We start from the raw sequence: 20,687 nt of genomic DNA, 5'->3' as shown, positions 1-20,687 counted from the left end.
TCATCCTAACACCGTGAAAATAAACTAAGCTTTCACAGAATTCAGATTTCTCACCCATCTGAGCCAGCAGAGAGGCCCCTGTAAGAAATGCACATTCAACTTATTTGCTGATCTTTTTACATCAACCGATATCATTTTAAAAACATCATCAACTTTCTCATCTGCCACTTTTTCTGTAATTTCTGTAACCACTGAACCAGTGTTTCAGAACATTTAAACCATCTAGAAGACAAAGGAATTTTGACATTCATGAGGTCACAAATAAAATAGAATTAGAAAAAAATTCTTTTTTTCTTAAATAAAAGATGTTAGTAGATCACGGACAATAGTTTTTTGTACGTAGGAGCAAGGACAGTGAACTTGCTTTGAAATATTTCCTTTCATCTTGCTGGCAAGGATTGCAGTGCTGAGAAGCTCCTCCCTGCTCTTAAAGGAGAAAATCATATTTTGAGTCTTAATCCTCCTGGAATTAAGAGGCCCTCTTAAGAGGGCCAGCAGGGATGGCATATGCGTGGCAATTACGGCCCCTCTTGTACCCAAGGCAGACATCACTAATCAATCATAGCCTTCCTTCCTAGTGAGCCTGGATGGGCCCTCAGAATCCTCAGGGCTTCAGGCAGTCATTACCAATTACCAGGAGTTGGCAAAGGAGTGGAAACTTATTTCCTTTCCCTCATCTTGTTTGTTAAAAGCCCCTCTTTCTTGACCAGGGTGGGTAAACAGGCCACCTACAAGATGACAAAGGTCTTTAGGCATGCCATGTTCTTTCCCACACAGTGTTATTTCAGAATATCGTTTGAGTGCCTTTCACTGAGGCAAGCTGTCTACCATAGTCTTGACTTCTCCCTACTGTCTTACATCTGCCCCACGTTGCACACCTGTGTTGTTGCTCAGTCCCAACAGGGTTTTAATAGATTTGTCCTCTGCCCATTGCTGATCTCTCCAAAAGGCTCTTAGAACCTTTATTCACAAAGAGGAATATGTGACTGAATGACAGATGCTTTAAATATTAGCTTTAAAGTTTAATAAGGATCAAATAACCAAATTCTTTAAAATAGACCAAATTATAATGATGGAACTTCAGGGATCAGCCCTTGGAAACTACGGGGCTCTTAGAGTTTCTTAGTCACCCAGCAAAAAAATAACATTAAAAATAATAAATATTAAAATAATAACCACCATTTATTGGGTACCTATGACATATTAGTCACTGTTCCAGATGCTTTAATAATAATAATAATAGCTCAGTTATTGATCACAAACCATGTGATAAATAATTTGCATGTGTTATCTCATTTAATTGACCCTATAACTCTGAGTGCTCAGTTGCTTAGTTGTGTCCAACTCTTTTGCAACCCCATGAACTGTAGCCCACCAGGCTCCTCTGTCCATGGAATTTTCCAGGCAAGAATACTGGAATGGGTTGCCATTTCCTTCTCCAGGGAGAAGTAGGTATTTTCAGTGATGTGCTGATAAACTAACTTGAGAGAAAGAAAATGAAAGAAGGAAGAGAGGAGGTGGAAGGAGGTAGGGAAGGGACAGAAAAATGAGACAGAAAAGGAAGACCTGATTTGCAGTGTTTCTGGTATAAATACACTGTGGCTGATTCCGAGCTACTAATGTTTTCCTGACCGTTAACGTTCAGCCCGCTGGTGCAGGCTGGATCCAGCGCACGGTTTCAGTGACTAGGAAATGAATTCTCAGGTGAAGTGACCTACCCAGGAAACGCAGCCAGAGAGGCAGACCTGAGACAGTAATCCAGGGCTATTCACAATCAATGCCAGCCTCCTCTTTTAGGACAGTCATAAGGAAGTTTGAATACATCTGCAAGCTTGGAAGAGTCAGGAAGAGAAAAGAACCAGGGGGAAACATCAGAGGCGGACACTGCCGCGAAGGAGCAGGAGCCCTGGACTCCAACAGTCCTAGGCTTGAGCCTTTCCTTGCCAGCTGCATGGTCTTGAGGGATTCCTGTCCCTCTCTCAGCCTCCGTGTCCCCATTTTTCACATGGAATCATAATAGCGCCCACCCCAAAGAGTGAACGTGCCAGAAAGACCTTGTGTGAGTTGCTGGTCACACAGCAAACAGGCAACCCCCGGTGCTCCTGGCCTTGTAGGAAATCCTCAGGGAGGCTCAGAGAGGAGCCTCTGTTTCGAAGATGGACATTACAAGGGACTGAGCCCTTGGGAGCATGAGTGAGAGCTTAGGAAATACCAAGCTCCAGTGCAAATGAGCCAGCCCAGAGGGCGTGGGTGAAGGGACTCACATTTGACTGACGGCAGCCTCAGTTTTCTTCTTCCTCTGCTATTCTTTCCTTACAGCCAGCGCCATCATAGGAATCATATTCATCAAAGAAAAATGGAAACCTAAAGACTTCCTGAGTAAGTTCGTTGGTTTGAGCCCATGTTCGTAGTTTTATTCTTGCGCTTTTTTTTTTTCATTATAAAACCAGCTCCTCCTAATCTAGAGATCATCGTTCTCCTTCTCCTCCGTGTGGTTCTATATCCCACCCTCAGCAGGCTGCTGAGGGCTGGGTTTTTTAATCAGTGGTTCCCAAACCTGACTATCCATCAGAACCACCTGTGAGACTTTTTAAAATGGGCTTTCATTCATCCTATATAATCAGTAATTGTTGAACATCTATTGTTGGGATTTTAGTAGGCCCAATAAAAGGCTCCCTCTTTCCCTGAGTTTTAAAGCAATGGGAACTAAGCAAGGAAGCCAAATACAGAAGATCAGAAGTTATGCTTTGTTACTAATGAAAGTTAGATTAGAACATGCAGCCACATGAACTTGTGTACATGCTCCTCCAGTGCACCCCAGCCCCCAGCTAGACCTTGGGCCAGTCTCCCAAGGAAATATTTAGGTTTACAGAATGGAACACTTATCCAGGATTACTGTTGTACATATCCTGTGGCAGAGAAGGGAGAAAAAAGAACAAAATCTGAGTGTTTAAATTCTTTTCATAGATTCAGTTCAGTTCAGTTCAGTCGCTCAGTTGTGTCCGACTCTTTGCGACCCCATGGATTGCAGCACTCCAGGCCTCCCTGTCCATCACCAACTCCCGGAGTCTACCCAAACCCATGTCCATCGAGTCGGTGATGCCATCCAGCCATCTCTTCCTCTGTCGTCCCCTTCTCCTCCTGCCCCCAACCCTACCCAGAATTAGGGTCTTTTCCAATGAGTCAACCCTTCGCATGAGGTGGCCAGAGTATTGGAGTTTCAGCTTCACCATCAGTCCTTCCAATGAACACCCAGGGCTGATCTCCTTTAGGATGGACTGGTTGGATCTCCTTGCAGTCCAAGGGAGTCTCAAGAGTCTTCTCCAACACCACAGTTCAAAAGCATCAATTCTTTGGTGCACAGCTTTCGTCACCGTCCAACTCTCGCATCCATACATGACTACTGGAAAAACCATAGCCTTGACTAGACAGACCTTTGTTGGCAAGGTAATGTCTCTGCTTTTAAATATGCTATCTAGGTTGGTCATAACTTTCCTTCTAAGGAGTAAGCGTCTTTTAATTTCATGGCTGCAATCACCATCAGCAGTGATTTTGGAGCCCCCAAAAATAAAATCTGACGCTGTTTCCCCATCTATTTCCCATGAAGTGATGGGACCAGAGGCCATGATCTTAGTTTTCTGAATATTAAGCTTTAAGCCAACTTTTTCACTCTCCTCTTTCATAGATTATCTCCATTCAATTGAGAAATGTGGACCAATGGGGCAAGAAGCAGAAGTGTGGGTCCATTTGTGGCCCCTCCACATAGAAACCCAAGGGGTGGGGAAGAAGTTACCTACTAAGTTCCACCCTCTGCTGTGGGTGCTGAGGATATCGCAGTAGGACAGATGGAGGTTACAGTCTAATGTGTATATTATATGTGTGTGTGCGTGCAGACATGCTGAGTCACTTCAGTCATGTCTGACTCTTGGACCCTTTGGACTATAGCCCGCCAGGCTCCTCAGTCCACGGGATTCTCCAAGCAAGAATACTGGAGTGGGTTGCCATGCCCTTCTCCAGGGGATCTTCCCAGCCCAGGGATCAAACCTGAGGCTCCTGCATGGCAAGCAATTCTTTACTGCTGAGTCAATTGGAGAAACCCTATATATATAGGTATACATCTGTATACATGTTTATATATAATAAGCAAGTGAACTATATGACTAAATCAATAAGATAATTCTAGATTTTAGGGAGTGCTTCAGAGAAAACAATGCTTTTAGGTGGGGTAGTGGGAACACGGGGATACTTTTCCTAGACTGATCAGGGATAGACCCTCTGAAGAGGTGGGGCCCAGACCCAAGTAATACTGAAGAGACTACCATTGTCAAGGTCTGTGGGCAAAGTGTTCCATGCAGAGGAAGCAGCAGGGGTAAAGGCCCTGGGGCAGGAATGTTTGGTGTATCTGGTATCAGTAAAGCCAGCATAGCTGTAAGGTGATGAATACAGGAGGAAGGAGGACATGAGAGCAAGGAGGCATGGGGACTGGATGATGTAGGACCTTACAAGCCACGCTAAGAAGTGACATAATGGTGGATCCAGGCTGTATTCCCAGAGACTTTGAATCTGGGCTGAGGGCCCCGGGTATTTGCATTCTTACAAACTCCCCAGGATGAAGTATATTTGTCTGCAACTTGCTTTGAAATATATCCGAAAATAACCTGGCTTGAAGAATGAGTGGAGGGATGAAGAAAATGGATTGATAGCTGTTAAAGCAAGTCTAAGAAAATGTCAATTTAGAGTCTTGGTGTGGGACTATGGGTGCTTGCTCTACAACTCTTTCAACTTTTCTGTGTGTCTGAAAGTTTCTGAATGCAAAACGTTAGGGATAAGAAGCTCCCAAGATGCTGAAGACACACAGCTAGGTTTGGGAACCACTGTTCTGAATCACTGGTGAAGAGTAAGAGCAAGATGGGAACAGGAGGTGGAAAAAGAAAAGAATCTTACTCTGGAAAAAGCAGAACTACTGTTCAGCACGTCTGGTCAATGCTTTGGTTTTTCCAGTAGTCACGTATGGATGTGAGAGTTGGACTATAAAGAAAGCTGAGCGCCAAAGAATTGATGCTTTTGAACTGTGGTGTTGGAGAAGACTCCTGAGAGTCCCTTGGACAGCAAGGAGATCCAATCAGTCCATCCTAAAGAAAATCAGTCCTGAATATTCATTGGAAGCACTGATGTTGAAGCTGAAACTCCCAGTACTTTGGCCACCTGATGGGAAGAACTAACTCATTGGAAAAGACCCTGATTCTGGGAAAGATTGAAGGCGGGAGGAGAAGGGGATGACAGAGGATGAGATGGTTGGATGGCATGACTGACTCAATGGACATGAGTTTGAGTAAACTCTGGGAGTTGGTGATGGACAAGGAGCCTGGCGTGCTGCAGTCCGTAGGGTTGCAAAGAGTCGGACACGACTGAGCAACTGAACTGAGCTGAACTGAACTGTTCAGCAAATAAACCATGCCTCAAAGACTCAGAATGATTTGAGGTAATTCTGCTAAGGAGAGGGGTGGGGCTGGGCTGATTCAGAGACCAGTGGAGAGGTTTATGTCCCTTCCAGGGTCATTCTAGGTGGTCCTGGAATGAGCAGCACACCCTATGTGAATTGGAAAAAGATGCCCCTCTGGCCGTCTGTAGTTCTGTGGGCACCTGCCTTGGTGAGCAGAGCTTGGGCTAGATTTTAGCCCTCCTCATTGCCCTTGTGCAGTGAGCAACCTGCACAATTGTATGTGACCGCCCTGCTTCAAGTTCCATTAAATTCAGCAAACACTCACGCAGTGCTGGTCCTTTGCTGGACAATGCAGGCATATTGATGAGTAAGACCTGTCCCTGCCTGCAGAGAACTTAAAGAAATAGGCTTGCACAGAACTTACCCTGTTGAGTATAACCATGTGTCCTTCATTCGCTGAGGAATTTAATAACTGGCTTTTTGTTTTTTTTTTTAACACCTTTTGAGGCCTAGAATGAAAGGACATTTAATGTGGTATCACATTTCCTAGAGATGGTAGAATGGAACTGGTATAGTTAATTCTATCACAGGAAAATCCAGAGGCCTGCAGTCACCATATGTGCAGCTCAGAAGTCTTAGCCCTTTTCAGCTTGCCTGGGACTAGGCTCCGTCAACCTCAGAAGCTTTTCAGCAACCCCACAGGGTTCAACCTGAGTGTGACAGGACCCTGGGGAAGAGTCAGGAGACTCTGGACCTTCACCCAGGAGCATGCCTCCTGGGCCACCAACAGACTCTGACAAGTCTGTGGAGTAGTCTTGATAGTGTTTAGATAGTTCTGTTGGGAGTAGTTTAAATAGCCAACTGGGAGGGGATTAGACAGTTTTTTTAAATTGTCTTGTTCCTGCAAGATTATGTTTGTGAGATTCTTGTGTATCCTGGCCTGTGGTGATAGTTCCTTCATTCTCACTGCTGTATGGTGGTCTACGTGTGAATAGGACACAATTTATCATTTCTACTGTTGATGGGCATTTAAGTAGTCTCCAGTCTTGGGTTATAACAAATCATGTTGCCATGAAAATTCCTGTGCCTGTCATTTGGAAAACATAGGCTCTGAAGGTTTGCTTTTGAGGGTTATATATATATATTTTTAAATCTTGCCCATCTAGCTTTAGAATATTCCTTGTAAAATGCACATTAAACCAGAGCGTAATACCAAAACAGCTAAAATGAAAAAGAAAAAATAGGCAGTTTTACTCATACTCTACTGGTGGGAGTGGAAGTTGGGGAACAGCTACTTTGGAAAACCATATGACAGTAACTACTAAACTGAACACCTGCATGTCCTGGGACCCAGGAATCCCACTCCTAGTTTTATACCCAACAGAAGTACATGTATTTGTTTTCCAAATGACATGCACAGGAATGTTCATAGCAACATGATTTGTTATAACCCAAGACGGGAGACTACTTAAATGCCCGTCAACAGTAGAAATGATAAATTGTATCCTATTCGCATGTAGACCACCATACAGCAGTGAGAATGAAGGAACTATCACCACAGGCCACCTTACAGAAGAGCCTCACAAGCATAATCTTGCAAGAACACAGACACGAGAAAACATAGTCTATGATTCCACCAATATAAAGTACAAACCCAGGCAAATGGTCAGTGCTGGTAGAAGTCAAAGTGTTACCCTGGGGGTGGAGTCTACCTCTGGGAAGGGGACATGAGTGAGGATTTGGGGGTCCTGCTAATGTTCCCTTTCTCCACCTGGGTTACATGGGTGAGTTCACTTTGTAAAAATTCATCAGGCACTTTTTTTTATGCATGCTATACCCATTAAAATTTTTTTTTAATGTTAAGTGTTATTTTTTTAAATGACACTCAGGGAGATATTCTTTTTTTTTTTTAAGTAAAGAAAAACCGAAAATTCAAACAACAGTAGGTCTTCATGTGTTGCCCCAGAGGCACATGCTGGCCTGGCCAGTGCCTGCAGTGAGCCATGTGACGCTTCCTTCTCCCTGCAGGGCGCTACATCTTATCCTTCATTGGCTGCGGTCTGGCCATCGTGGGTACCTACTTGCTGGTGACATTCGCCCCCAACAGTCACGAGAAGATGACGGGCGATAACATCATCCGGCACCTCGTGAGCTGGCCTTTCCTCCTGTACATGGTACGAGAAATTCCGGTCCTTCCACCTGAGATGGTGGGGATGGGGATGGAGTCCTAGAAACCGAAAACCTGAATTCCCCGCCAGATGGGGTTCACGGGAATCATGATGTATCTCACAGCAATGAACACCATGCTCGCAGGAGTATGTAATTCCCAGGGAAGTGTTTTTTTTTTTTCCCCCACTGTGTCCTGAGTAATGTCTAAAACTGCATGTATAATATGACAACTTGATTTTTTAGAGGTATTTGTAGGTCTGTACATTATCTGTAAAAGACTGGACAGAAAAACAGAAACTCCATCAGTGGTTGTCTCTGGGAGGTGGAATTCTGCTTATGTTTTTATTTTGTCTTTGTCTTTATCGCCACATTGAGCATTTAAAACAGTTATGGTAAGAAAAAAAAAGTTAAAATTATAAGCAGTTATTTCTTTTTGCCCAGTATCACACAGCTGATAGAAGCTGATAGAAAAACGAGAGACAGAGGGAACTTTATTTCCTAAACCGCCAGCCGGAGCTCAGTCCTCTGCTCCAGTTACATCCTGGTTGGGTCTACAGGTAGACTAATCAAGGAAAACATCGAAGGTATCTGATAAAGTTACTGGTATATTCCTGCTCCATGCATGGCACCATGTTAAATGCTTTTTAATATATTATCTGTCACCAAAAATAATCAATAAACCAAGAGTTTTAAATGAGCTAAACTATAGACCATAGCCCAGAAGACAGCCTCTCAGATAACTCTGAGGATCTGCTCTAGGGAAGCCTGGTTTTCAGCACAATTTTGTATTTTGTCAGGTCAAAGAACATTAAACAAGTCAAAGATATGTTCTTTCAAGTTAAAAAAAAAAAACAGATCAGCATGTTCACAGTTTGTCCTTGGTACCTGGGGAGGGAATCTTACCATCGAAGGGGTACCAGGAAGAAAGGCATTTAATTTTTTTTTTAATATAAACATTCTTTACTTCTGGTCAATGTTACCTTTTCTTTCATAATTAAAGCAGACATACAATGTGTGTAACAAGCTGTTTTAGTTAGCATAAAATTTGAGTTAAACCATGTATAAACCAGAATGACTTTCCCAGCCCTCAGGATGTGAAAATTTGTTTCATCACCTCTCAGATTCCCTCAACAGTCCTATAACACAGGTGTTTTTCTCCCCATTTTATGGACTGGAAAACTGGATCTCAGGGTTAGTGAGGTTGCTCAGAGTCCCCTGAGGGCAGAGCGAGACCTGAAGCCTGCCTGCCTGGGCCTCACGTGTCCCCACAGCCTGCTGACCGAAGCGTTCACTGTTTGGTCTTGACTCAGCCGCCTGGGCCTGCTGCAGAGGCCCCAAACGTCCTTTCCCCTCAGATTTCCCATAAATCAGAGGATTTAGGTTTCCCCAAGGTTAGGGCTGTGTCATCTCCTGACCGCCACCAGCCCCAGCATTGACCTGGCTGGCGTAGAAAAGTGTCTGCCAGGCAGAGCCAGAGACCCACCTTTTCAGGAAAAGCTTGACCCCAGAACACAGACTTCTCTTTACAGAGTCCTGGGCTCGAGTCCGTTCCTTACTGTGTAGCCATTACCAAGGCCCTTGGCCACACGTTCTGCCTCCTTCTCTGTAAGTTGGCGGATCCATGGACCCGCAGTAGTTGTCAGGAGAGACGCAGATGGTGTGAGAACCACCCAGCACATGACCGATGTTCAGTGACCAATTCAGTTTGTCTTCCTCCGTCATGACTGTGAGGCAGCTGGAGGAATTTGGCCAAATCAAATTCAATAAATGGGTGTCTGCTCTGTGCCTCTGCTCTGTGGATATAAAAACTAAATGAGACGTACTCACAGAACTCGTGGTCTATCCGGAGGCAGCAGCACATACACAGTCAGCTCGCAATAGAATGCCAAGCACTCTCCTGGGATGCATTCAAGCATCATGAAAATGGTGGGGAAATTGGACCCACCCCTACCCTCAGCCAGAATCCACGCTCATCAGTTGGAAATATTGAGAAATAACTGTGCATCTGCTTGATGGCGTATTCTGCAGCAATGAAAGATAATTATGACAACTTCATAAAATATGAAAATTGTTTATGTAACTAAAACCGGCCCAGCACAAAATTGGGCTTTGACAAGGACAAGTAGAGAAAATAGGTATTCGCCGGGACAAAGACAGGAAGACACAGGAAAATGAAAGCCGCTGTGTTTTGTGGTCTCATAATTATGAAGAATTAAAAAAATGGTTTTCTTTTTAAAATGCCGATTAATGTTTCTCTATTGGTTTTTATGGTAAACAAAAAAGGGAGGGAGGTCAAGGCAGGCAAATGGAGCTGAGCTGTTGTTTTAGTTTCGCTGGGCGCTGGGCTCACTTCACTCCCAGGAAGAGTATTGCCAATGTCTGGGCCTTTATAAGGCGTAGAAAGGACAAGTTGTTGCTGCAAGGGTGGGGAACTTCTCAAACTTCAGAGTTCTCTAACTTTCCATTCTCTGGCAGGATTCTTTGCAACCCCATGGACTGTAGCCCACCAGGCTCCTCTGTCCGTGGCATTCTCCAGGCAAGAATACTGGAGTGGGTAGTCATTCCCTTCTCCAGGGAATCTTCCAAACCCAGGAATCGAACCCAGGTCTTCTGCATTGCAGGCAGTAGGATTCTACTGATGGGGAGCATCTCCTTAACACAAGGCACGGGGCCCCCATCTGCAGGCAGCATAGCCTAGTGGGAAAGCTCATGTGTCCTGGAGCCAAACTGTTCAGGTTCAAATCCCAGCTCTGCCATTTGCTAGCTTGGGATTGCAATAGTATCTGCTTCCTAGAATTATGGTGCTGATTTATAAGTTGAGTGAGTAAAAATAACATGCTTAGAAGAGAGCCAGGCAGATTCATGAGCTCATTAAGTATAAGCTGTGATTATGGCTCTGTGAGTTAGGAACTATTGTCATTATCCCCATTTTACAGAGGCTATAACTGAGGTTCAGAGAACTTAAGTGACCTGCCCAAGGTCACCCAGCTAGTTTAGAAGGAGATCCAAGCTCAGAACCGGGCCTCCCTGACTCCAGATGTCCTCTCCTTTCGACTCTGCCAAGCTGCACACCGCAATGGCCTGGTTAGTGGGCAACTGGTATATATATATACTTACGTACTTTACCGAAGAGCTCTTCTCAGCAGTCCAGCATCTCCCTCTGTGACCAGCTCCCCAGTTTTAGTGGGCGTTACCATGGAGCATTGAAGGGGGACACCAGCCCAGCCTGATGAACCTTGACCGTCCAAGACAAGGTGGATGTGAGGCCGGCACAGCACCCTCAGAGCCCCCACGACAAGGTGGTCTCCTCCCCCAGGGTGCAGGTTAGAGGGACTCAGCGTTCCCTGCTTCCCTGCAGGATGTCTAGCAGTGGTCTGGGCACGGAGGGCCTGCAGCTGGTGCAGTGTGCAGCATAAACTCCAGCCCAGCCCACCAGGGTCTCCTGGTCTCACCCGTGGGCCACCACTGACCTCCCCTCTTGCTGTTCTCCGCAGCTCGTGGAGATCATTCTCTTTTGCCTGCTGCTGTACTTCTACAAGGAGAGGAACGCCAACAACATCGTGGTGATTCTCCTCTTGGTGGCCTTACTCGGTAAGTGAGGGTCTGGGTGGTTGAGTTTTGCCACTTCCCTGGTGGCTCAGACAGTAAAGCATCTGCCTATAATGCGGGAGACCCAGGTTCGATCACTGGGTCAGGAAGATCCTTTGGAGAAGGAAATGGCAACCCATTCTAGTACTCTTGCCTGGAAAATTCCATGGACGGTGGAGCCTGGTAGGCTACAGTCCATGGGGTCGCAAAGAGTCAGACACGACTGAGCCACTTCACTTTCTTTTCTTTCTTTAAGTAGCACCAAAAGGAAATAATGGGTTTTATTTACTAAGCTGTGGGCCGCTGGATCCAGGAGCTGCTGGAGGCTGGCTCAGGCTGGTCCCTCTGCATCAGAGGCTGCAAGGGCTGCTGCTGCTGCTGCTGCTGCTGCTAAGTCGCTTCAGTCATGTCCAATTCTGTGCGACCCCATAGACGGTAGCCCACCAGGCTCCCCCGTCCGTGGGATTCTCCAGGCAAGAACACTGGTTGCTGCTGCTAAGTTGCTTCAGTCGTGTCCGACTCTGTGCGACCCCATAGATGGCAGCCCACCAGGCTCCCCCGTCCCTGGGATTCTCCAGGCAAGAATACTGGAGTGGGTTGCCATTTCCTTCTCCAAGGAACACTGGAGTGGGTTGCCATTTCCTTCTCCAATGCATGAAAGTGAAAAGTGAAAGTGAAGTCGCTCAGTTGTGTCTGACTCCTAGCAACCCCGTGGACTGCAGCCTACCAGGCTCCTGCATCCATGGGATTTTCCAGGCAAGAGTACTGGAGTAGGGTGCCATTGCCTTCTCCGTGCAAGGTCTGGGTCCCTGCTAACCGGACACAGACCTTGTCAGTTTCTTTTTTTTTTTTTTCAATTTTTTTTTAATTGAAGGATAATTGCTTTACAGTATTGTGTTGGTGTCTGCCATACATCAACATGTATCAGTCATAGGTATACATCTGTCCCCTCCCTCTTGAACCTCCCTCCCACATCCCACCCCTCTAGGTGGTCAGAGAGCCCTAGTTTCAGTTCCCTGAGTCATACAGCAAATTCCCGCTGGCTATCTATGGGCCTCGTCGGTTTCTTCGTGCTGCTGGCAACGTTCGGTGTTCTTGCTCAAATACCAAGTCTCCTAAGGGCCAAGAAGAGGTGCTGCAGACTTGCTTGAGCAGTGAGCCAGGCAGACACCCCTCCCCTCAGGCTGCTGTTATTCTAAAGGGAGGAAAATGACAGTAAATGAGTTGAAGTGAAGTCGCTCAGTCGTGTCCGACTCTTTGCAACCCCATGGACTGTAGCCTAGCAAGCTCCTCCGTCCATGGGATTTTCCAGGCAAGAGTACTGGAGTGGGTTGCCATTTCCTTCTCCAGAGGATCTTCCCCACCCAGGGATTGACCCTGGGTCCTCCCGCATTGTAGGCAGACGCTTTACCATCTGAGCCACCAGGGAAGTAGTGTTAAGTTTGAGCAGCGACAATTAACAGTGACAAAGAAGAAAGCAGAGTAAGGCTGGAGGGAGCGATGGGAAATTAATTCAGAGAAGTCGGGGGTGAAGCGGGCTCCAACAGCGGAGTCCCTAAGGATGCTTGTAAGACCTGTCGAAGGTGAAGACTTAATTCTGGATTTAAAGGCAAGAATTGATTTCGATTTTTCTCTCTCTCTTTTTTTCCTTTTAGAGGCACAGTGGGTACAGTGGGGGAAGTGGCTCCTAAATCAGACTGGGGCAAGGCTCTCGGCCCGCATAGAGTAGAGCTGCTAAGAAGAGCTGTGAGAAGCACCCCTTCCTCCTGGAGAGGGAGCAGTCGGTGCGGCCCCGCCACTGCCTCCTAGTGACTCTCTCTGTGTCAGCCACACTGTCCCTAAACGTGGGCCTCAGAGGACCCCCAGGGCTCAGGGCCGGGAAGGGGATTAAACGAGGTGAGCTCTGGTCCGCAGCGTGTGTCAGTTCCCCCGGTCCTTCCGAGAGCAAGTCCACTCCAGCAACGGGCCGTAGACCACGCAGATCCGTGTCGTTGTACGATAGGGTTCCACTACTTCTTTTTTAACAGCTTTGTGCCTGCCGAGTCGCTTCAGTCGTGTCCGACTCTTTGCGACCCCGTGGACTGTAGCCCACCAGGCTCCTCTGTCCATGGGATTCTCCAGGCAAGAATACTGGAGTGGGTTGCAATACCCTCCTCCAGGGGATCGTTCCAACCCAGGGATCGAACCCACATCTCTTCCGTATCCTGCATTGGCAGGCGGCTTCTTTACCACTAGTGACCACCTGGGAGGCCCTTAAACAGTTTTACAGAGATCTAATTTGCATACCATAAAGTTCACCTGTTTAAAGTGTAGAGTTCAGTGATTTTCAGTATATTCACAGAGGATGTAACCATCATCATCATCAGATTTTAGAATGTTTTGTAGCCCCCCAAAAGAAGCACCATGGCCACTGGCAGTCACTCCTCATTTCCCATCCTCCCAGCCCGTGGAAGTGGAAGTAGAAAGTGAAGTCGCTCAGTCGTGTCCGACTCTTTGCAACCCCATGGACTGTAGCCAGCCAGGCTCCTCTCTGTCCATGGAATTCTCCAGGCAAGGATACTGGGGTGGGCTGCCATTTCCTTCTCCAGGGGATCTTCTGGACCCAGTGATGGAACCCAGGTCTCCTGCACTGCAGGCAGACTCTTTACCATCTGAGCCACCAGGGAAGCCCATGGCCAGTCACTAATGTACTTACTGTCTCTATGGATTTGCCTTTCTGGACATATTATAGAAGTGGAATCATACACCCTGTGGCTATTTGTCACCAGCCTCTTTCACTGAGCATCGTATTCTAGAGGATTCATTCCTGTTGTAGCATGACTCAGGGGCCCATTCCTTGATGATTTTGTTTGCGAAGTGGGTTGGAAGATCGTGGTCCCAAACCTTCTCTCCTGGTGAATCCGAAGACCAGAAAGTTCTGAGGCACGTTGGCCAATTCCCTTCTGTCCCCTCCTCACTAACAAGGGCAGTCTGGAGGAAGCGCTTATCTTAGCTGGCTGCTGACATTTGAAAACTGCGGCCTAAGTAGCTGAGGGGCCACCAAAAGCCTCTGTGTCTGATGGGCTATTGGCAGGAGAAGGTAAAATGTGCAGAGGCTGAGAAAATAGGAAAGCAGAGCATTGCAGCCAGAACAGGGAACTTTATTTGTACCATACTTGGGAGTTTCTTTTGACTCCTGCTATGGCAGGGGGATCCGATAGTTTAGGGTGAGAGGTCATTTCGGCGGTGCTGGGTAAAGCAGTGGTCTCTACAGTGAGGTGAGCAAGACAGTGGACTGGGCGTATGGGAAGAAAAAAACATTCAAACCGGTATTCATTTTTATCTTCACCTTTTAAGTATATTTCCTGCATATGTTTTGTAATATACATACTATAAAAGCCCAGAGTTACATAACTCTAATTTTAAAATAAATGAACATACGTATTTGAAAAGTATGTACATATGCGTAGGGGTGTGCATTCTAAAACGTCTGGAAACCTCTAGTCTAAGGAAATGTTTTTCAAAATACAACTGGGTAAGCATTTTAAAAGACCAAAAAGGGACTTCCCTGGCATTCCAGTGGCTAAGACACCACGCTCTCAATGCAAGGGACCCAGGTTCAATCTCTGGTCAGGGAACTAGACCATACATGCGGGCAACTAAGACCTGGGGCAGCCAAATAAATACATGAATATTAAACAAAAAAGACCAAAAAAGTTCTTTACACATCACATTTTCCCTGTAGATTTCCTTGAGATCATGTTCCAAACACAGTGCTGCCACTCTGGGGTTCCATGTGAACTCACTGCCCTTTTTTGGTTGACTCCAGTACTCTTGCCTGGAAAATCCCATGGATGGAGGAGCCTGGTAGGCTGCAGTCCATGGGGTTGCTAAGAGTCAGACACGACTAAGCGACTTCACTTTCACTTTTCACTTTCCTGCATTGGAGAAGGAAATGGCAACCCACTCCAGTGTTCTTGCCTGGAGAATCCCAGGGACGGGGGAGCCTGGTGGGCTGCCCTCTATGGGGTCGCACAGAGTCGGACATGACTGAAGCGACTTAGCAGCAGCAGCAGCAGAAGGGACATTTGGAAATACCTTATGAGGTTTTGCTTGCCTAGCTGCTTTCACCAGGGAGCACAGAAGACCTTCTCACTGTGTAAATCACTGGCTGGGCTCTGCCCTGAGGCTCCCACACGTCCTTGTTAACCTTCTGCAGGCTCGATGACTGTGGTGACGGTGAAGGCTGTGGCCGGGATGCTGGTCTTGTCCATACAGGGGAACCTGCAGCTCGACTACCCCATCTTCTACGTGATGTTCGTGTGCATGGTGGCGACTGCCGTCTATCAAGCTGCGTGAGTTGCAGAGTCTTTTTTCCCCTGGGCCTTCCCACAAAGGTCTCCTCCAGCCTCTGGATCTGATCGGTTGTTTTTGAAGCTGTAGGGAAGGGAGAACGTTCACAGGCAGCCTGTCACCAGGGTTTGGCCTCCACTGTGGAGCGACAGGGGTTGCTCATTTGCTGAGTTATCATATGGAGGGCCTTTTGTGCCACTTGAAAAGCCTTGAGTGGATGTATTTTTCTCTCTGCCTCAAAAATGTGAAAACCTCACAGTCAGAGTCAGCCTCCCTTCCCACCTGGACCGAGACAGGTGCCCGTTTCAGGGATCTCCAGAAGAAGCTGTGCCATCCCCATGAGGCATTTCTTTGTCATCCAAGAAAGAGCAAGCAGTTGTTATTTCTTGTCCTCAAGAAATCTTTCCAAGTAGAAGAGCAAGATGACGGTTTCTCCCTCAAAAGCAGGGGTTCTGAGGGTAGTAGGCCTGGGCCTCGTTCACGTCTGAGACTGGCGACCAGCAGAGAGCCTGGGTGGGTACGTGACGGCTCTGCATGGGGACGGAGGGTGGACAGTGCAGGATTCAGTGTGGTGTGTGTGGGAGGTCAGGCCCCGGCCTCCAGCTGCTGGGGCTCAACCGTCCACCCACAGTGCCTCGGGGGATCGTACGGGTGACCGCTGCTGCCCAGGAGCTCTGCTCTCACTGCCTTCCCACGAGCTTGAATTCATTTGGTCCCCACAACAATGATGTCATCCTCATTTTGCACGTAAGGGACTGCAAGAGTCCAGAAAGGGGTGGAGCTTAGAGTGAACCTAGCCATCTGACTCCCTCCCCTTCCCTCGCCCCTCACCCCTCTGCCATAAGCCCCCTCCTCTAAGCTTCTCTAAGACAGAGAGTCCTCGTCTGTAGATGAGAATAACCACGTGCACGCGTGCACAGTCACTCAGTCTTGACCAGCTCTGTGTGACCCCATAGACTGTAGCACGCCAGGCTCCTCTGTCCGTGGAATTTTCCAGACAAGAATATTGGAGTGGGGTGCCATGTCCTCCTCCAGGAGATCTTCCTGACCCAGGGATCAAACCCACATCTCCTGCATCCCTGCATTGCAGGTGGATTCTTTACCACTGTGCCACCTGGGAAGCCAAACCATAGCTTCTTTTATGATTTATGTTACTATTATTATGGCTTCCCTGGTGGCTCAGAGGAGAAAGCGTCTGCCTGCAATGTGGGAGACCTGGATTCGATCCCTGGGTTGGGAAGATCCCCTGGAGAAGGAAATGGCAGCCCACTCCAGTATTCTTGCCTGGAGAATCACGTGGACAAAGGAGCCTGGTGGGCTACAGTCCACAGGGTAGCAAAGAGTCAGACACGACTGAGCGACTTCACTTTCTTTCACTATTATTATGCCAGTTATTATTTTGTTACTATTATTATGCCAATTATTAAGATGTTACAGAAAAACCCGAATGAACTTTTTGATCAAGTCATGACTATGCTTAGTCCTCCTCCAGTGATTCTGGTCATCATCCCTGAGCCCCTGCCCAGTGCAAGGCTCTGTGCTGTGTCCTCCAAGGGTTACAGAGATGACTGGGAGGCTTCTCACTCATGCACTCAGCACACATTCACCGAGGCCTGCTGGGTACTAGGCGTGTGCTGGGCCTTCTGCACACAGAGACATGAGCGGTAGTCACTGAACTCAGGGTGCTCACAGCCCTGGTCGGGGGACAGCTGGGTAAACAGATGATTACAGTTGGGTAGGAAGTGTGTTTTGGTGTAAGCAACTCTGCAGTAATAACCACAATGCTATGCAGTACAGTTACAATTCGGTCACTCAGCCGTGTCCGACTCTTTGTGACCCCATGGACTGCAGCACGCCAGGCCTCCCTGTCCACCACCAACTCCTGGAGTTTACTCAAACTCATGTTCATTGAGTCGGTGATGCCATCCAACCATCTCATCCTTTGTCGTCCCCTGCAGAGAATGGACAGAGAATATACTCCTAAATGATAGAGTTTATTGTAGATGGAGAGGTGGGGAATGACTCTAATTTCCTCTCTTCTTTTTCCTATATTTATCACAGTGACTGTTGAAGTAAGAAGAAAATTTGCTAAAAAAAAAAAAATAATGACAGCACAAGGCAGTTAATGATAAGTGCTCCAAGAGTTTCTTGGCATGTTTAAGGGATCAGGAATGGCCTTTTAGTGGGTTGGGAATGCAGGTCACACAGAGGCAAGGAGAAGGGCATTGCGGTGATGAGAACCATGTGGGCAGAGGTGCTGGAAGGAGAAGGGGATGAACTGTAGGCTGTGTGTCCAGGGGAGGAATGGGAGCTAAGTGTGGACCCCAGCCTGGGAGGCACAGAAGGCTGGCATCTTTCTAAACCCACAGAATGCCCCTTCATGCCTTGTCTTCTTTCTTCACACCAAGCCTGCAGTTACTGGCTTTCTCCTCTGCCCTCCGACATCCCCCCACAGCGCACTGACTAGAGCTCTTTCGTGTTGAAGGTTTTTAGGTCAAGCCTCACAGATGTATGACTCCTCTCTGATCGCCAGTGTGGGCTACATTCTGTCCACCACCGTGGCCATCACAGCAGGTGAGGGTGCGGTCGCTAGATTTCTGTCTTCCACCTTGACAGCAGGTTCATTACCCTGGGATGGGGGGAGGGAGCACCACCTCCATCAGAAGGCCAATTCTGCTGGCTTGTTCTGCCCATCACAGTTGTAGATGGTTTCATGGGAAAAGAGAGACCTGGGTTTTCACTACAGCACAGACACAGAGCTGTGTGGCTCTGGGAAAATCACTTCACCTCTCTGAGCCTCAGTTCAACATTTGTAAAATGGGAGTAGTAATACTTTCCTCCTAGAATTGAAATATGAAAGTGTTAGTTGCTCAGTCACGTCCGACTCTTTGCGACCCCATAGACTGTAGCCTGACAGGCTCCTCTCTGTCCATGGAATTCTCCAGGCAAGAATACTGGACTGGGTAGCCATTCTCTTCTCCAGAGGATCTTCCTGACCCAGGGATCGAACCCAGGCCTCCTGCATTGCAGGCAGATTCTTTTCTGTCTGAGCCACCAGGGAAACCTAGAATTGAAATATGTATAGTCATATTTGAACTAGAATTGAAATATGTATAGTCATATTTGGAATAGGATTGAAATATGTATAGTCCAAATGTCCCCTACTTTGTACTGCTTGTGCCAGGTTTTATTAACAATTTTTACCATCATCTGCTAATTCCACAGCCTCCACTGGCCAAGTGACCATGTATTTCTTCTATATAATTTTTAGAGATCATTAATATATAAATATATATGTATATACACACAATTATATATATATACTCATATATATATAAAGCAAGTGCTCAACAAGTGATTTTCATTATTACATTCCCCTTCTATATCACCTCCATATTTTTGTTTCTTTTTCTTTCTGAGGTGGCTTCAGAGGCTATAGACATATCAGAGTTTGTTTGTTTGTTTGTAAGGAGCCGTGGCGACTGAAATTTTCAGAGTAAAAAAACCAGTAAGAACCAATGTGCCTCCTTTTGAGGGAGGCCCAGCAGTACAGCCATCTGCTTTGCCCTGCAGTATGGACAAGTGGTGCCCAGACCTTGCTTATAGAGATGAGGATAAGAGGGCATACAGCCCACCAAGCCTGTGCTATGAGCGGAACCAGGGATTGAGTAGGGCTTGACCCAGAGCAGCCAGAAAGCTAACCTCATGTGGATTGCATGGAAGTTTCAGTCATGGTCAGTGACGTCAGTCCAGGCAAGGCTGAAAGGAATATGAACACCATGGTTGAGCTGGGAGTCAAGTGGGAGCTCTTGGTGCAGCAAGAGGCGAGTTGGGGGAGGTGGGGCGGAGTAGTGAGATGAGCCTGGACTGACGCCGGCTGCAGGGTGAGGGCGGCAGGCCCATGGCACTTGCGTGCCATGGGGTGTGACATCTGCCAACCACGTGAGGTTGCAAAGCTCCAACGGCTTAACCACAAAGCCTTGGTTTTCCATCTTAAGAAAGATGAGGGAGAAGAGTTGTGTAAAAACTGCTAAGTAAGGTTTTTAGCTCGTAGTGTCATGTCATTATGGTGAATGCTGGCTGAAGTGTACATGGCAGCTCTGTGCTGTTCCTTGACATCTGTTAATAATACTATTTCAAAAGAAAAAGAAAAAGAGATGGAGGTAAGAGGGGCGGTAGGGGAGCAAAGGACAATCTATTCTCCCAAAGGGCTTTTAGTCCACTCTTCAATACCTTACCAGGGGCAGTCACGGTGTTTTGGGTCCCTTGGGTTTCCTGCAGGGAGGGGAGTGCCACCAAATCCTAGGCAGCCTGGCCAGTAGGTGATTTGAAAAGAGCTCACTTGTGTTTTCCACTGTTCGCTGCTCAGGTGCCGTCTTCTACCTGGACTTCCTGGGGCAGGACGTGCTGCACGTCTGCATGTTTGCACTGGGGTGAGTCCCGTCCTGTCCCCGCCCCCCCCCGCGCCCCCGTATTGCAGGCAGGCTGCCCCTCTCGCCCCACCCCTGCTCCAGCCTCTAAGCCAGTCCCTTCGAGCCAGAGGAGCAGCTGGCAGTGCAAGCTTTGTCCCCAGAGGTGAGCATTTCCCCCCTAAAGGGTTTTATTTTTCCTCGCTTCTCTTTTGGGCTTTCACCTCCTTGTCATTTTGAACACATCACATTTTGACCCGTGAAAAGACTCTCAGCCTCACCTCCGACCAAAGAAATGCATATTGAAAAAGAATTTTAATAAAAAGAAATACATATTGAAGCTACACAGAAAAGTGAAGTCGCTCAGTCGTGTCCGACTCTCTGTGACCCTGTGGACTGTAGCCTGCCAGGCTCCTCCATCCATGGGATTTTCTAGGCAAGAATACTGGAGCGGGTTGCCATTTCCTCTCCAGGGAATCTTCCCGACCCAGGGATCAAACCCGCGTCTCCCACATTGCAGGCATATGCTTTACTATCTAAGCCACCAGGAAAGCCCCAAGACACCACACAAGACGCCATAATTTTGCAAAAACTAACAGCATGGGTAATGTCACACGTTGGTGAGAGGAGGAGACCAGCTCTCTGCCACAGTGTGAGAAGTTCTTTGATGTGGGAGGACAATTTGGCAATATCAGCAACGCATTTTTTTTTTTAATTTTCAGTTGGAGGATAATTGCTTTACAATG

The 20,687-nt window shown here is 47.2% G+C and overlaps 1 protein-coding gene across 6 annotated transcripts in view; it reads left to right on the top strand.

The window, feature by feature from the left end:
• Positions 1 to 20,687, top strand: part of NIPAL3 (NIPA like domain containing 3) — a 52,010-nt gene that overhangs the window by 22,402 nt on the left and 8,921 nt on the right. For 5 of the 6 annotated variants that reach the window (XM_081586734.1, XM_081586729.1, XM_081586732.1 and 2 more), the window contains exons 4-9: positions 2,320 to 2,379; positions 7,472 to 7,617; positions 11,107 to 11,203; positions 15,399 to 15,534; positions 18,018 to 18,106; positions 19,902 to 19,965. In XM_081586734.1, coding sequence (XP_081442860.1) covers positions 2,320 to 2,379; positions 7,472 to 7,617; positions 11,107 to 11,203; positions 15,399 to 15,534; positions 18,018 to 18,106; positions 19,902 to 19,965 — 592 coding nt within the window. The remainder of the gene's footprint in view (positions 1 to 2,319; positions 2,380 to 7,471; positions 7,618 to 11,106; positions 11,204 to 15,398; positions 15,535 to 18,017; positions 18,107 to 19,901; positions 19,966 to 20,687) is intronic. The other variant, XM_081586731.1, reaches the window with a different exon arrangement.

Source organism: Giraffa tippelskirchi, chromosome 3 (genome assembly GCF_054371585.1).
Source record: "Giraffa tippelskirchi isolate mGirTip1 chromosome 3, T2T-mGirTip1v1.2.pri, whole genome shotgun sequence".
In the NCBI taxonomy this organism is placed as follows: Eukaryota; Metazoa; Chordata; class Mammalia; order Artiodactyla; family Giraffidae; genus Giraffa; species Giraffa tippelskirchi.
The sequence above is the reverse complement of the archived record's forward strand: the minus strand, read 5'-3'. Positions and strand labels throughout refer to the sequence as shown.